At 41.9% G+C, this 16,623-nt stretch overlaps 1 protein-coding gene across 3 annotated transcripts in view; it reads left to right on the top strand.

The window, feature by feature from the left end:
• Positions 1-12,891, top strand: part of LOC147251458 (teneurin-3) — a 154,796-nt gene extending 141,905 nt beyond the window's left edge. For all 3 annotated transcript variants that reach the window (XM_086222155.1, XM_086222156.1, XM_086222157.1), the window contains 7 exons: positions 1,557-2,440; positions 4,386-4,561; positions 4,942-5,177; positions 5,808-6,104; positions 8,217-9,828; positions 10,763-10,893; positions 11,491-12,891. In XM_086222155.1, the coding sequence (XP_086078281.1) occupies positions 1,557-2,440; positions 4,386-4,561; positions 4,942-5,177; positions 5,808-6,104; positions 8,217-9,828; positions 10,763-10,893; positions 11,491-12,243 (4,089 nt within the window). In that variant the 3' untranslated portion in view covers positions 12,244-12,891. The remainder of the gene's footprint in view (positions 1-1,556; positions 2,441-4,385; positions 4,562-4,941; positions 5,178-5,807; positions 6,105-8,216; positions 9,829-10,762; positions 10,894-11,490) is intronic.
• The last annotated feature ends 3,732 nt before the right edge of the window (positions 12,892-16,623 follow it).

The raw sequence follows: 16,623 nt of genomic DNA, 5'->3' as shown, positions 1-16,623 counted from the left end.
GCATTTTAACTATCTGCCACCTCAAAGGCAGTGTGTTTTATTATCATCACCCCGTGAAAAAGCACAATTCAGGAGTGTTTTGACAGTTTTAATGACACATTACACATTTCAAGGCCGAGCGAGCCGCATGTGCTGTGACAAATATGTTTTTTATCCGCTGACACATTTCTGACAAGCAGATTGTGATGTTGGCATCGCGTAGTTCATGTTACTTTGGATTGTAATATGAACTTGTTATTTTTCCAAGATGTGCTGACTACTCTCATTCCCAAGTGTTAAATGTGTTGTACACATTTTTTTAAAATAAATTTGATATAGCTAATTGATCACCCAATAGGGGGGGAGAGACTCAGGTGGCAGCTCGAATGGAGCAGGAGGGTGTGAAGGTTATTTTTGCCGCTCCAGTGGAGATAAAGCACTGACGAACTCCATTGAAACATTTCGATTTAAATGCCACACTTTATCTTTGTCTAATTGTGGAAAATGATTAGGTACCTCCACACTGAAGCACTAAGCTTAAAAATCTCATTACCTGAAACATAAGAATCACATAACACATAGAATCTCAATAAGATCAAAGTGTTTGTCTTATGTCCTCTCAGCTTTTGTTGCAGCCACGGATGACGAGGAAAGCTATTATAACCTTAAGTGTCTTTCATCCTGTAATCGTTTTCTTTTCCTCAAATCTGATTGAAATTTTATTTTGCACTTTTGACACACAAGCCTAATAGAGACTACAGATTAAAGGTGACATACCTTTCACCAAAACTCGAAATCTTACGGCGTACATTTGAGTCATATCAAATTGAAGCGCACTTCCTATCACACAATCACCCAGGAATGTGTAAATTTGCGAACTGTCCCATGTTTTCTTTGGGAGATATTTTTCCTGTTGTAAGCAACTTGGGAAATTGATTATAAAATGTTTTTGTACTTTATAAATTCCAAATATCTGACAGTAAAAGAGGTTAAAGGTTGCTTGTTCAGGTGTCGTGACATCTGCAGTTCCTTTTCTGTACAGCTAACTGAAATTCTGCCTATTGTGTGGTTGTTCTAGGTGTACATGGACTAGAAATGAGACAAATGTTCATGATAAAAATTTAAAAAAAGGTTTTTATTTGGAGCATATTTGATTCTTCCACCAGCCGCCGTCTCAACCATCAATCAGATATGCTTCACTTACTTGAAAACCTTTGTGAATACACATTGTTTGACTGGTGGAACAGAGGATTTCTTTTTCATACCGCATTCCGTTAAATCTCTCATTGCAAGTGCACCGTGACTACTAATGGAAATAGATTAATTTCATCTTTAATAAATGAAAAAAATTCTCTGTTACATCCATACGTAGTTGTTTTTCTCTGCCTGCAAATGTGGGATGTGTTAATGCGTCTGTACGTAAATGCTCTCCGTTCACGCTTGAGTCAGTGGAGCGCATCGTGAGTCAAAGAGAAGGATTATGAAATGGACATTAATTATAATCCGTTATGGCTCATGAATTCACAAATAGCTGAATCTGAATGTTTCCAGTGATGCGTTCATGTCCTGTTCTTCAGGTGATCTTGGAGTGGCCCACTGACCTCGCAGTTAGCCCCATGGACAACTCGCTCTACGTCCTGGACAACAATATAGTACTGCGCATCACTGAGGACGGTCAAGTGAGCATCGCAGCTGGTCGTCCCATCCACTGTCCATTAGCTGGCCTGGAACGCGGCGTGGCAGGTGGTCAGAGGGCGCAGTTAACCCCTCTGGAATCTGCTGTTGCCATCGCCATATCTTACCATGGCGCGATCTACATAGCGGAGACAGACGAGAGGAAGATGAGCAGGATCCGGAAGGTTTCTGTGGATGGCGAGATAACACACTTGGCCGGAGCTCTGTCCGACTGTGATTGCAAGAATGATGCCAACTGTGACTGTTACCAGACAGGGGACGGCTATGCCAAAGATGCAAGGCTCAATGCCCCGTCTTCTTTAGTGGCAGCTCCAGATGGAACACTCTACATGGCAGACCTGGGCAACATCCGCATCCGAGCCATCTCCAGAAACGGGCCAACATTGACTTCTTCTGCCAGTACATACGAGGTGGCGTCCCCTGATGCCCAGGAGCTGTATGTATTTGATAGCAACGGCACCCACCAACACACTGCAAGTCTCCTCACTGGCGACTTGAAATACACTTTCAGCTACAGCACAGAGAATGACATCACAGCCGTGACAGACAGCAACGGAAACACCTTGAGAATACGCAGAGACCCAAACCGTATGCCGGTGCGTATAGTCGCCCCCGACAACCAGGTGATCTGGCTCACCATGGGCACCAATGGAGGGCTGAAGACTCTCACAGCTCAGGGCCAAGAGCTGGTGCTTCTTACTTATCATGGCAACAACGGCCTGCTGGCTACGAAGACTTCAGAGATCGGCTGGACAACCTTCTATGAGTAAGTGCATTCACAAGCCATTTGACTTACGACTGATTTAGGCCTCCTGCATCTGCAACCTGCTCATTCAACAAATAAAACTTCCCTCCGACTTTCTAATGTGAATTATGTAAACAAATTAATTTTGCATTCTGGTAGCTTATGTTGCAATTAAGTACTAAAAAAAAAAAAATTGCCTGAGGAGACACAATTAACAGGCTTAAAAATTAGGATTTATTAAACAAGTTTGTTTGAGCTGCTGACCTCCTACTGCGCCAAGTCTGACACCAAAATTCTAAATAAAACCTCAGGTAATGAGGTAAAAAGACACAATGTTGTGTGTATGCATGTGCGTAACTGTGTGTGTTCCTCCTTGTCTCATAGCTCGGTACAAGTTTACTCTATAATTGGTTACTTCACTTACCTGCAAACTGCTTTAGGGTGCATATCTAATTGAATCCTAATTATAAAATTTGCCTCCGATCTGTAAAATAGCCTAGTTAGACTTCAAGGATGCTCCTTTTCCTCTTTATTTTTAACTTGAATAAATGTGTCATGTGTTGTTAATGTGATGAGTGAGACAAGAGGAGCAACAGAAGTTTTGATTAAAAATAGAATGTTAAGTTGACAGTAGGCAGTAGTGGGGAAAGTACTACTTCTTAAGTAAAAAGACAAAAATGTGTTTCGGCAAAAGTAAAACCACCTCAAACAAGTAAGAACCTGCGTTTTATAATGCTTAATGTATAATAAGGCAAAATGTATTCTGGGTCCACAACATGGTGAAACATGTCCTCGCAAAGGTCAGGTAACATTTGCGCTAAGCCACTTCACTCACTTCAAAATCTGTCGTCAACTTAAAAAAGTGGGTGCCCTGTATTATCGAGCAAGACTCCTGCTGCATTCATGTGATGTCAGAAAGTCAGAGTTTCCCTCAGCTGAGATGTTTTCTCCTGATTTGAGTCGTGATGTGGGAACAACATGGACGCCACAAAGAAGATGAGTCGCATTTGTGTGCTAAGAAAGTCCGAATAGGACATAAATACACTGAAATATCGCTTTGCCTGATTCGTTAACGCTAGTAAATCAATTTTATAGCTAATTTGCCTCAACATTAACATTAACACCATATTACACATCATATGTGATAACAAATATATTAATTATTTTTAAAAATTACTTCATGTTCATGTGAATTTTCCCAGCTGGAAGCTCATTATTCACATTATACTGACATTCCTGCCAGTTCTGATTGGATTAATGGATAATTCACCCCTTGCTATTGATTATGTTTACAAATGTTAAAAGCGATATTAACATGTGATGCAAAGCGGCGTTGAAATGTATTGAAGTAAACATCTGCTGTAAGATTTAGTACCATAAAAGTCACAAATACCCACAATCAAATGTTCCGTCATGAAATACAGATGTGTAACGAGAGAACTTGTGTCTTGGTGTTGACAAGCATATGTTTTAAAAAGTAAAGTTGAGAAAAACTACTGGTTATATTTCATTATTCTCAGCCACCTGGCCTGTCACATTTTATTTCAGCGACATGTCCTCTCAGTGATTAAATTTTTCCTGGCTTGTGTAATCACGCCATTAATGACGTCCTCACTGTAGCTGAAAAGCAAAGCATTCTGTTGATATTATGTCACATCAATCATCCATATAATTAAATTCGTTACAAGTCTGTATTTCCTTCTTTTGCATGTTTTTATGTGAAGGGATGTCATTCATCCCTATCAAATATTTTGATTGTGCTTCCGTTTGACACCCCTTCACTTACGCCATGAAAATCCAACTTTAAAAAGAACAACAACAAAAAAAAAGATGACATTTTAATTGGAATAAAGTCAATGTCCTGCTCAAGAAGAAGAAGAAAAGAGCTTTCAAGTGAACACAGTGGCACCGGGAGTCCACCAACATATCACTGCTTTGTCATTCGACGTTCTCTTTTGTCAAACAGCTATGACAGTGAAGGACGGCTAATGAACGTCACATTCCCCACCGGAATGGTGAATAACTTGTACACGGACATATACAGCGCTTTGATGGTGGACATTGAAAGCTCCCTGACGGAGGAGGAGATCAGCATCACCACGAATACCTCAACCATCCGTGCCTTCTACACTCTGTCTCAGGGTAAGCCTGCACCGGGGAGCTGTTTTTATAAGTGGTTATTTGTCATTGTTTCTGGGGTCGCTGGGGCAATGTTGAGTAAGCTTAAGTCGTGTATCATTACAGCTCAGAGGGTCTGACAGATGTCAGTGTAAACGATTACTCTCACTGTGTGTGGGTTCGGGTGTCAAGGAGACACATCAACCTCATATCTAAATGGTTTCCACTCTCTTGATAGCCAGATGGTCCAGTTATTGCAGCACATCATTCATGCTCCATCTTTTCATCTGAAAACGCTCACATTTTAAATATTAAATCAGGAGTCTGTCGATAAAATGAATTCCGGCTTGTAATGATTCCTATTCCTCTCGTGCTAAGTTACACTTTCTCTTCACTGTCAACAGACCAATGTAGAAGTAGCTATCAAGTGGGCTTTGACAACTCGCTGAGGATTACATATGCCAACGGGATGGACACCCACTACCAGACAGAGCCCCACATCCTGGCAGGAGCTGCCAACCCGACTGTAGCCAGACGTAACATGAGCTTGCCAGGGGAGAGCGGGCAAAACTTGGTTGAGTGGCGCTTCCGCAAAGAACAAGCCAGGGGGAAAGTGATTGTGTTTGGACGCAAGCTTCGGGTAAGCACGTACAAATAATTGTGTATTAAAAAGAGCAGAGCAAACCTGGGTTGATACTAAAAATCAGGAGAGGGGAAAAAAAAAATGTCAGATGTTATTTTATGTCTGTGCATGTGTCACTGCCCTTAATCTAGCCTTGCAAAAATATTTCTGTAATCCTTTATTTCCATTTGAATTTACTGCTCACATCAACTTTTATATCCTGACATGAGAGTTCATCAATATTCTAGCACTGTACCCAAGTCCACCTCCTCCTTAGTATCTGACACCCAGATTTATAAGATACACTGCTTCTTGATCTCAGCTCGGCTGGTTGCTTTACCACAGAGTAATTATCGTCTCCAATAAATTTCGGAGGTTGTGATTTACCTGAACAATCGTCGGAGTGTCTCTCCGTTTAATGAGCCTCGTGAAGGGGGTGTTAATCTCTCTGACAACTGTAGTGAAAATCTCCCGGAATGCGGTTAGAAGAGCCGGTCTGACCAGAACATGTGACCGACATCCAAATGAGCTTTTCTTTATATTCTAATATAATCTGTGCACGTCATTATTTTCAAACATGATGGAAAAGTTATCGCTGGCAGTCAGAGGCAGTGTCATTTTTCTTACAAAAATCAAATCCTTCCACAGGTGAATGGACGGAACATTCTTTCAGTCGATTATGACCGCACCCTGAGGACGGAGAAGATTTATGACGACCACAGGAAGTTCCTTCTGAAAATTATATATGACACAGCCGGTCACCCGGTGCTCTGGGTGCCCAGCAGTAAGCTACTGCCGGTTAATGTGAGCCGCACCAGCAGCGGGCAAATCAGTGCCCTGCAGAGGGGTCCGACCATGGAGAGACTGGAGTATGACAGCCAAGGCCGCCTGGTGTCCAGAGTGTTTGCTGATGGGAAGATATGGAGTTACACCTACCTGGAGCAGGTAAGAGAAAACGACCAGCTGATACGCAAGATACTGCGAGGGAGTCTTTATGGCTACGGGGCGAATCGAAACCCGAGCACCAAGCGGAGGTCACCCTGAAGAGGCTTATTTCAAAATAATTATAAGCTCCACATTCACCATTCTGCTTATTACAGAGGCACAGGGGCTGTAATTGCTCCACACTAACTGCAGATTTAAAATCATTACTGTACGAACATAAGCTTCAATAAAACTATTCAGCAGGAGTGCATCCACAGGAGCATCTGTAGGTATCATCAATGAGCTCCTCGAGGAGGTACGGTGTAGTGATTTAACCAGGATATCCAACTGCTTCTCTGTAATATATCAGGGTCGGCCAAAGAATCACAGCCCCAGAACCAGTGGGTGTCCTGACCTACTCGCTGCCTTAATCACATATTTCTTGTCCTAGAAAATGTGTGGTAGTGCTTGATAGGAGAATCCTCAGCTCGGCTCGCTGACCTGACTCTGAATGCATCGCAGCTGTGTTTATAGTCGATGTGTAATAGAGAGAGAGGGGGCAGACCTGCAGACTAGCTGAGGAACTTTTTTTGTAATCATGTGCCCCGTCCTGTTTTAAAGTGACTGCAGGGATGTTTTATTTATGACCTGCCAAGTGACTGCAGATGAAAATGACTTTTAAGCTCACTCCAATACAGTGAGTTCGATGGTACGTTGCAAAAACCAAAGTCTTGCCAACGATATTCATCTGATTTTGGTCAAAAGAAATCTCATTGCAGCTCAAAATACACCGGGGCCGTCCGCCGCGCTTAACATCAGCGAGACGAAGCCGGGAACGTAAGTAGTTGGTATCATTGTAAAAGCCTGAGGAGACAGATATGGTACATTTCTGCTCTGTCACTTACTATAAGATAAAAATGTGTTTCATCTTCTTAGTATGTTGCTTTAAAGACAATAGAATGTTTATTTCCCTGAAATCCTCAGCTGGTTCCAGTGGTAGAAACATTTTATTCACGACAAGCAAAAAACATGTTCCTGAGATTTTCTTTTCGAGTAAGAATATATTAAAGTAGAAATAGAAATATAGAAAACAGAAATATTTTATGATTAAGATGCTACTTGTTAAGTGTAAATCTAATGATGTGTGTTTTGTTTGTTTTTTTCCAACTATAAATTTATATGGTAAGACCTTGGTTTTTACAGCGTAAAATGTATGTAAATTAGCTGAAACTTGCAGACACTTTCACATGACGCTTACTGGCCAGAGTCCTACCAACATACGAGTATACTTCTCACCATAGTAGCCAGATCTGAGGACAAATTTAACAAGTGAGTAAACACAGTAAGTACAGCTGTACAGGAACATTCCTTGGGAATTGTAGAAGTCAAATCCGTTTCTGAGCTACAAGATAAAAAAAAATATTTTTGTGGCACATGTGCTCAGCTCTCATAAGATGTAAATTCCTCTTTTACATAAATATTCTTTAGTTGTTGGGTTAAGACAGTGCCGAGATGTTTAACTGTTAAAAGCGTGCAGATTTTTCCTCAGCCACTCCTTTCCTCATCCTTTCATTGCGTGACCTGAAGATGCCGCGTCAACACACTGACATGAGGAACGCGGAGAGCTCAGGGAGCGCAGGGAAGCCCAATGTAGCTCAGGCTGACTGGGCATGACATTTCAACAGGGAGGATGGTAAACCTTCATAAGACAGCCAGCACTCCCAGCTGCATTTATTGTAAATTAATTAAAGTCGTTACCATGGGTACGAGTAAATAAAAGCAGCCACTGATACCTCTGGCACTGACTGTACTTGAATGTTACTGAAAGAATATATATTGTCCTTTCCAGCAGTGTTCCTCTGTGGTGTTGGGACATAATTGTTCAAATTTCAAAGCACTGCCGATAACTATTTATATTCTACAGACAAATGAGTCCAACACAATTGGCAGCTGCTCCCACAACAGATAGTTGGCACTCGCTGGTGCATTTTTCATACCCCCTTCTCTCCCCGTCTCAAACAGGAAGTTTTTACTCGCTCTGTCTGCACTTATCCTGCTTGGCATTACACACATTTCATGCATTAAATATCACGCAACTCAAGAAAACACTTGCTATTTTGCTCTCCCCCCCAGTCCATGGTCCTCCTGCTCCATAGTCAGCGCCAATACATATTTGATTTCGACTCCCTGGACCGGCTTTCTGCTGTCACCATGCCAAGCGTAGCCCGCTACACCATGGAGACTGTCCGTTCGGTGGGTTACTACAGGAACCTTTATCACCCCCCAGAGAGCAACGCCTCAGTAGCTGTGGACTACAGTGAAGACGGTCTACTGCTGAGATTGTCTCACCTCGGCACAGGCCGCAGGGTCCTGTACAGATACCGCCGGCAGAACAAACTCTCCGAGATCCTGTATGACAGCACCAGAGTCAGCTTCACCTACGATGAGACCGCAGGCGTCCTGAAGACCGTCAACCTGCAGAACGAAGGTTTCATCTGTTCCATTCGTTATCGACAAGTGGGCCCCCTGGTGGACAGACAGATTTTCCGCTTCAGTGAGGACGGCATGGTCAACGCACGCTTCGATTACACCTACGACAGTAGCCTGCGGGTCACAAGCGTGCAAGGGGTCATCAATGAAACACCACTACCCATCGATTTGTACCAGTTTGATGACATCTCAGGAAAAGTGGAGCAGTTTGGAAAGTTTGGGGTGATATACTACGATATAAATCAGATCATATCCACCGCTGTCATGACCTACACCAAGCACTTTGATGCACATGGACGCATCAAGGAGATCCAGTATGAGATATTCCGATCACTCATGTACTGGATCACTTTCCAGTACGATGAAGTAGGTCGAGTCACCAAGCGAGAGATCAAGATCGGCCCCTTTGCCAACACCACCAAGTACAGCTACGAGTATGACGTGGATGGCCAGCTCCAGACTGTCTACCTGAACGACAAAGTGATGTGGCGCTACACTTATGACCTCAATGGAAATCTGCACCTGCTGAATGCAGGGAACAGCGCGAGACTTCTTCCTTTACGCTATGACCTGAGAGACCGCATCACTCGTCTTGGCGACATCCAGTACAGGATGGATGAAGACGGTTTCCTCCGCCAGAGAGGAGCAGAAATCTTTGAGTACAACTCCAAAGGCCTCCTGGTGCGGGTTTACAGCAAGAGCAGCGGCTGGACAATTCAGTATCGCTACGACGGCCTCGGCCGCAGAGTGTCCACCAAGACCAGCTTGGGCCAACACCTGCAGTACTTCTATGCAGACCTGAGCTACCCGGCCAGGATTACACACGTATACAACCACTCCAGTTCAGAGATCACCTCACTCTACTATGACCTCCAAGGCCACCTGTTTGCGATGGAGATCAGCAGTGGGGAGGAGTTCTACATCGCCTGTGATAACACCGGTACTCCTCTGGCCGTCTTCACTAGCAATGGCCTCCTGGTCAAACAGCTCCAGTACACGGCGTATGGCGAGGTCTACTTTGACTCAAACCCAGACTTTCAGCTTGTGCTTGGCTTCCACGGCGGACTCTACGACCCCCTCACCAAACTGCTGCACTTCGGGGAGAGGGATTATGATATAATGTCGGGGAGGTGGACGGTTCCAGATGTTTCTACTTGGAAAAATGTTGGTAAAGAGCCAACTCCTTTTAACTTGTACATGTTCAGGAATAACAACCCCATCAGCAAAGTCCATGAAGTGAGAGAATATGTTGCAGGTAAGATGTTTTGCAGCTGGATCTACTGCTACTTTAACATCATTCAACAATACTAATTAGTTGGAGCCTCAAAGTGAAACTTACTCCAAAAAGAATCATTTTTATACCGATAACTCCCAGTTACATGTCTTGAATTTGTGATGTTTTTCCTCTGCGACGACTTGGTGATTCAAGAATTCAGGAAATATTGACCTCATATTTGTTGGTAGAAGCTAATGGGGACCGAAGACAATAGATTAACAAAGACAGTTCTCTTTACCAACGCTTACATGCATGGTGTGTGCAGCGTGTGCATGGCCCGCACGCGTGTGTTTAAGCGCTTCCAGTGAAGAGCTAGGAGGCAGGATTTCAGCTGAATTCAATGTTGTGTGGAGGTGGAATTTTATGATGTGTTTTTTTTTTTTTTAAGCTGAAATCATTTGGATAAAGAAGATGTTAAAAGTCTTTAGTTTTGTCACTGTTCATCTTCTGTCTCCATTAGCTTCCAGCAGCGTGTTTGAGGTTAGCTTCCTCTGACTTCTGGCTTGATCATGAAGTCATTCAGAGGATAAAAAAATTTCTTGATGCTTTTAAGAGACATTTAATGGTGGGTAATTTTATAAAACAAAATTCTATTTTTTTTTTGGTGGAGTATTATTGTAATGATGAGCTGGTGTCATTAAAATGAAGAATAATGTATGACAGGAATGAAATTTTCATTCTGAAATTGATATATTCCCATTTGTTCTCGAGCATCAGTCTAAAAAGACACATTGAATTCATATTGTTTTGGAACACTTGGAGAGTTCATGTTTGAAAGCAACTGTTGTTTCAAAGCCACAAAATACAGTCTTCTTTTTTTTTTTGCAATCTATTTCTGGGGGGGGACAAAAGATTCCATGTTGGCATGTTGTAACTTCTGCCTTCTTATTTTAAATTTATTTTCCTTTCGCAGATGTTAACAGCTGGCTTGTAACCTTTGGCTTTCATCTTCACAACACCATTCCTGGCTTTCCAGTTCCCAAGTTTGACTTGAGCATGCCGTCCTATGAGCTGAGGAAGAGTCAGCTGTGGGATGATCTGCCGGTTGGTTACATTCATATCTGTCATGCATATTGAACACAAGACAGCTGAACAGTAGAAAGGCAACTATTATATACTCCCCCAGCCCACAGACAATATGGTTTTGATAGAGCAGCGGCGCCAGCAAACATTTACTTTGTTTTTGCCCTCCACTGTTTTCTTCTTAAAGATGTATTTTGAAGCTGCCATCTCTTAATTGGATTGCTATGCATTTTCATAGAATATTGATTTTAATTGGGCCAAATTTGCATAATAATCTGCATAATAAGCACAATGTGTATTTTCCTCTGTCTCACAGTTTCAGCGGAACACATATTCACACTGTAACTTTATATTGCTGTGTCGCTACTGTTAAAACAATCTTTTGAATCCTTTTATCCAGGGCTCCTTTGGTCTAAGGCCTTAACACGAAAAGTGTTGCTTTAAAATTTTCATGGGGGATTTATCTGCTTTTGGCTTGAGAACACAGTATGAAAACACCATTATCTTAGCTGAGGATGGAAAACTCTCTGAAGCAGAGCAGGCGCTGGTTCTAAATGGCCTGGAGAGCCAGGTTCTGCCATGTTCAGGCGTTAACGTTTCACTGCACTTTTCCTACAGTCTATCTCTGGGGTCCAGCAGGAAGTATCCAGACAAGCACATTCTCTCTTGTCATTCGAGCGGCTGCCAGAGGTCCATCTCAGTCGAGGGCGCAGAGGTGAAAAGTCTTGGCTGTGGTTCTCAGCGGCAATGTCTCCCATCGGAAGAGCTGTTATGTTCGCCATATACAAGGGCAGTGTACACTCTCACACACTCAATGTGGCCAGTGAGGACTGTGTAAAGGTTGCAACAATCCTCAATAATGCCTTTTATTTGGAAGACCTCCACTTCACCATCGAAGGACGGGATACGCATTACTTTGTGAAACCAGGCCTCCCAGATGCCGACCTTGCTGCGCTGCACCTCACTAGCGGACACAAAACTCTGGAGAACGGCGTCAATGTGACTGTGTCCCAGTCCACCACCGTCATGGATAGTCGTACTCGCCGTTTTGCAGACGTGGAGATCCGTGCAGGTGCTCTAGCTCTTCACATCCGCTATGGATCCACAGTGGATGAGGAGAAAGTGCGGGTTGTTGAGCTTGCTCGTCAGCGGGCTTTGGCGGGCGCGTGGGCCAGGGAACAGCAGCGAGTGCGCGATGGTGAGGAGGGGGTCCGCCCATGGACGGAGGGGGAAAAGAGGCAGCTTCTGAGTAGCGGAAAAGTTTTGGGGTATGATGGATACTACGTGCTCTCCATTGAGACGTACCCCGAATTAGCAGACAGCGCTAATAACATTCACTTTCTTCGGCAAAGTGAAATCGGGAAGAGGTAACAATACGAGGTGCATTTCCTGCCAAAGAGACTTAGTTTTGGTAGAGATATTCTAGCAGACAACATGACAAGCAATTGTAACTGTAAAAGTTGCTGATATGTACTCTGAGTGTTGATGTGTTTTTGTAAAAAATTAAAATAAAATAATAAAAGGGGTCAAAAGCAATGCTGTGCATTGTGACCCAGAGATCGCAAAGTAAATGTATAACTACACGAAGCCTTAACATGGCAATTACAGGTCAGTTCCTCTGTAGCACAAGCCTTTCGGACTCTGGACTCTGGAGCAGAGGAATCGTGGTGTGTGTCTGGAGAAACAGTGAGCTTATTTAGGTGTTTTCTGTTTGTTTTATTGTTTTCATCAAGATACGTCTGGCTTAACCGAAAGTATTATTGGAGCAAAGGAAATGTTTACATTGTGCATATGTGCACTTATTTAGAAGTACGAGGCTCACGAGTTCACGCTCCTAGAGAAAGCAGTGTACTGGAGCTGATGTTTGCTTTGAAGCCTAAATCATGCTCAATCATTCTGACGTTAGAAAACCCCTCACCAAACAACCCCAATGTATACAAGATTTAGCACTGTAAACATCCAAATGTCTTTTTGAAATGCTTTGAATCAGAAAAAAGAAACAGTTTCCATGTTTAAATACCCAATATTTCGGGGGGGGGGGGGGGATGGCATCGAAAGTATGAAGAACTGTTTGGGGAAGGCACGGTTGTGTCTGGGATAGCACAGGGACACCATGTTTTGTAAATTATGAAAGAGTTCTATGGTGTTTTTTTAAAAATTCAACTGAATAAATGTCTGTAGTAGTCATATTACCAGTAATTTATGTTGTGTTTATACATAACGAATAAAGTCCCGCTGATTTTAATTTTCTCTTAATTTCCTGACATGTTAACATTCCTCCAACTGGGGCTAATATTAGCTTCTTGAACATGCGCCATGAAAGTGAGAAGCAATTAACACAAACATGCATGTGGTGACGAGTATTTACAAGTGGTGATGTATCTATGACATGCATCCAGCTATTATTTCCACTAAATTTAATGTTTATTGGGCATAATGCCTCTTGACCTGCCTTCCTGTCCAATAAATATTTAATCCACGCAAATATTTTATGAACCCATCTCACATAAACAAGGTTGCAGTTGTTTCAAATATAGAATCACATCCATGTTCTCGCAAAGTTTCAGCATGCACTTACGGATTTGAACTACACAGGGTGTCTTTCTCTTCCAGTGTGGTGTTATTTTAAAACCTGGATGAAGTGTGGGATTTTCATCTCACTAAACACAGGGTTCACGCAGTCATGACAAAACCTAGAATATTCATGGAATGTGAAAAATAATTTCCAAACTGGAAAGGTTTTTGAAAAATAAATAAAGCCAGAATATTTAGGGAAAGCGGTTAAAGCGACATCCCAAACATCAGCGTATATGTTGCTGAGTTAGGATCGACTGGGAAAGATCTTTCTGGTTTGTATGATATTACAGAGTCAAGTTATCAAACTGTGGATTGTCATTCATCATAATTACATATGCACTTGATGTTGGTCAACTCTGACTTGAATTTCTTGGCTTATTTAATGTGGAAAAAGGTCTTTCAAAGAGTGTATGTGGTGACATTTTTCCTCAAAGCTGCTCAAAAGTCACGACAATGTTTTTGGGGGGAAACCGTCTATGAACGCTGAATACAACTAAAAATCAATATGCAGGGGAACAAAATTTGAAATGGCTGGTTACTCACTGGGAGTATCAAGAGACAACAAATTCAGCATTACTTTTGAAGCCTGTCTCAGTCAGAGTGATAATCAGAGTTTATTCATCTTTTCATGTCAACATTTGATAGCTCGGTTTTTAAAATTCCATTTAGAGTGTGATCAGCCACTCATGTTGTTGTCAAAGCAGCGGAGATCTGATGACTGAACGCATAATCCTGAAAACAAGCCCTTCATTGGAAAGACGTTTCTTTTTCATGGTAAACTTCAAACGGCATTTTAAACCAAACGGGACTTGAATATTCTCTGTAGTGAGGCTGTTGTTTTTGACCGCCTCTCTGCCCCGGCATCCCTCCAGTACCTCTTAGATATTTATATGTGTTTTGTTTTATGACGTACAGCTCTAAAAAAAGCAACATTTCAATTGCATACCTTCAACCTTCTCATCAGAGTCCCGCGGGGTACCACCACCCTTCACCACTGGTCTTATTATATGTTCTCCTGGGAGCTATTATATATTATTCCCTCACTGTGGAATTGCAGTGAACTTTTACAAACCCCAATTGTTTTGATGAACCTATAAAAAGATTCTATACCCTTCCCGACAGTCAGCCTTCAAACTTGGCACGTATGTATTCAGATTCCCTTCAAAGTTCTCTGATGCTCCCTAGTGGTGCAAAGTGCATAGTTCAGAAAGTCAACAGCTGACTGGTCATCTACATATCATAGAGGCACTCGCACACACACACACACATGGCTGCGAGCGTCACTGTACACAGAGAGAGCGAGAATATATATATATGTTGCATTAGATCTAAAACCAGATCGGTCGCGACGTCGCCGGAAGATGAGACAGATGTTTGGGGGAAAAAGAGAGAGAGAGACAACTCTTCAGGATACTCCAGGTTAATTGAACGAGACATCAAATGGAATAGATAACCCCGTCATGTTAAAATGATGCACAGTACTGCTTCAGTATCACACTGTGACCGCAGCGGGCTCTGCCGGAGCAACAGTGCGGCATAGCATTACGCAGTGCAACTAGAACTACTTCAAAGGCTTATATAAAAGAGATGGCACGACTTTGCAAGAACATCAAAGAGCCAATATTATCATGCAATAACCACATCAGAGCGATGGGGGGGGGGGGGGGTGAGGCAAGTTTCATAATTCAGCCGAGCCTTATTTTATGCACATAACATAAAGGTAGCGAAGTTTGCATGTGTATGTATGTGCACATACGGAGCCACAGGCAAAGATCAGAGCAGGAAAACAAAGCTATAGACGCTTCACTTTGATTTCTCTTATAAAAATGATTGTTATTGTAATGAAATTTGCTATCCCTCCAGGATCAACCTGGCTCGAATTACAAGATTTGACTCACGGCCTTATTTTTGTGGGGAAACGCTACCAAACAAAATTCAATCAAGACCAGGAGACGCACAGCTGAGGGTGAGAAAAGCCAGAATCTAAAGTGAATTTGAATTTAACACTGAAATAATTGGTCTGATGTTCGAAACGAATGATCAAGTGTATCGGCCGAGCTGATTAAATAATTATGAAGGCATGAAACAGTAAAAGAAAAAAAAAAAAAAGATTGTGTTCTCTAATGAGCTTCTAGTAATTAACCATGTGTGTCTGATTGCTTCTCTGAGTCAATCATATATTAAAATGTGACATTTACATTCTTCTATCCTGATGGTTCCTGTGCATTATACATGAATTGTTCTCTTGTAAAACTTGTCGATGCGACGTCGTCATGAGTTGTTAGATCTTGACAAGTTCTGACTCACGTTCAACTTGTGGTCTCCAACATCAATCTAATCTTGTTGGAGATCGATTTATTGCCGGGATGTAACAGAAGGCCAAATTCAATCTAAAATCTTCTAAGACTAAATGCATGAAGTGTTTCACTAATGATATTAAATTGGAGTAAATAAAATGTATCATCTATATTTAATATTCAATGTGTACAACTTTCAGAACCCCAGAGAAATCGGTTCTTAATTAAAAATCCATTTCTGAACCCAAAGTGTTTGCATTAAATAAATGTTTAAGTGGAACAGGCCAGGTGTGCCAGTGGTCCAACACAACTGGCACTCATCACCTGCTCATTATACTCGGAAATTCTCTCGAAATATCAACCGATTGTACATTTGTGGGAAAAGAGAGAGATGAACAAATTTATCTGCAGTATTCTGTACATGCAGGCGAAGTAATCTCGAACAAAATGGTGAAATACAATGACAGTGTGTGTGTGTGTGTTTGCGCGTGCGTGCGTGACAGACGTTCGGAGGGAACGACAGGCTTTGTTTTTCTCTGATTACAGAATAATTACGTTTGATCTCAACAGAACAAGCTTTGTTGGTCAAATGTCAGAAACAAAGACAAAATAACGAAGTAAAAGTTTTATTGTTGGAGTAACCTAAACACTCTCAGGATCACTGTGTTGAATTCTCATCGAATATATCTGTATAGATATATCTATATCTCTATTGATATATCGATAGATATCTATATACATATAGATATGTATATAGATATCTACAGATATATTTCGATCTAGATAAAAGGCAACATATATACATACATATATACCCATAGATATACATATATACATACGTGTGTGTGTGTGTGTGTGTGTGTGTGTGTGTATATAT

The sequence above is a fragment of the Aulostomus chinensis genome, chromosome 13, assembly GCF_037954235.1.
Source record: "Aulostomus chinensis isolate RoL2024-O1b breed Wild chromosome 13, RoL_Achi_v1.0, whole genome shotgun sequence".
NCBI lineage: Eukaryota > Metazoa > Chordata > Actinopteri > Syngnathiformes > Aulostomidae > Aulostomus > Aulostomus chinensis.
The sequence above is the reverse complement of the archived record's forward strand: the minus strand, read 5'-3'. Positions and strand labels throughout refer to the sequence as shown.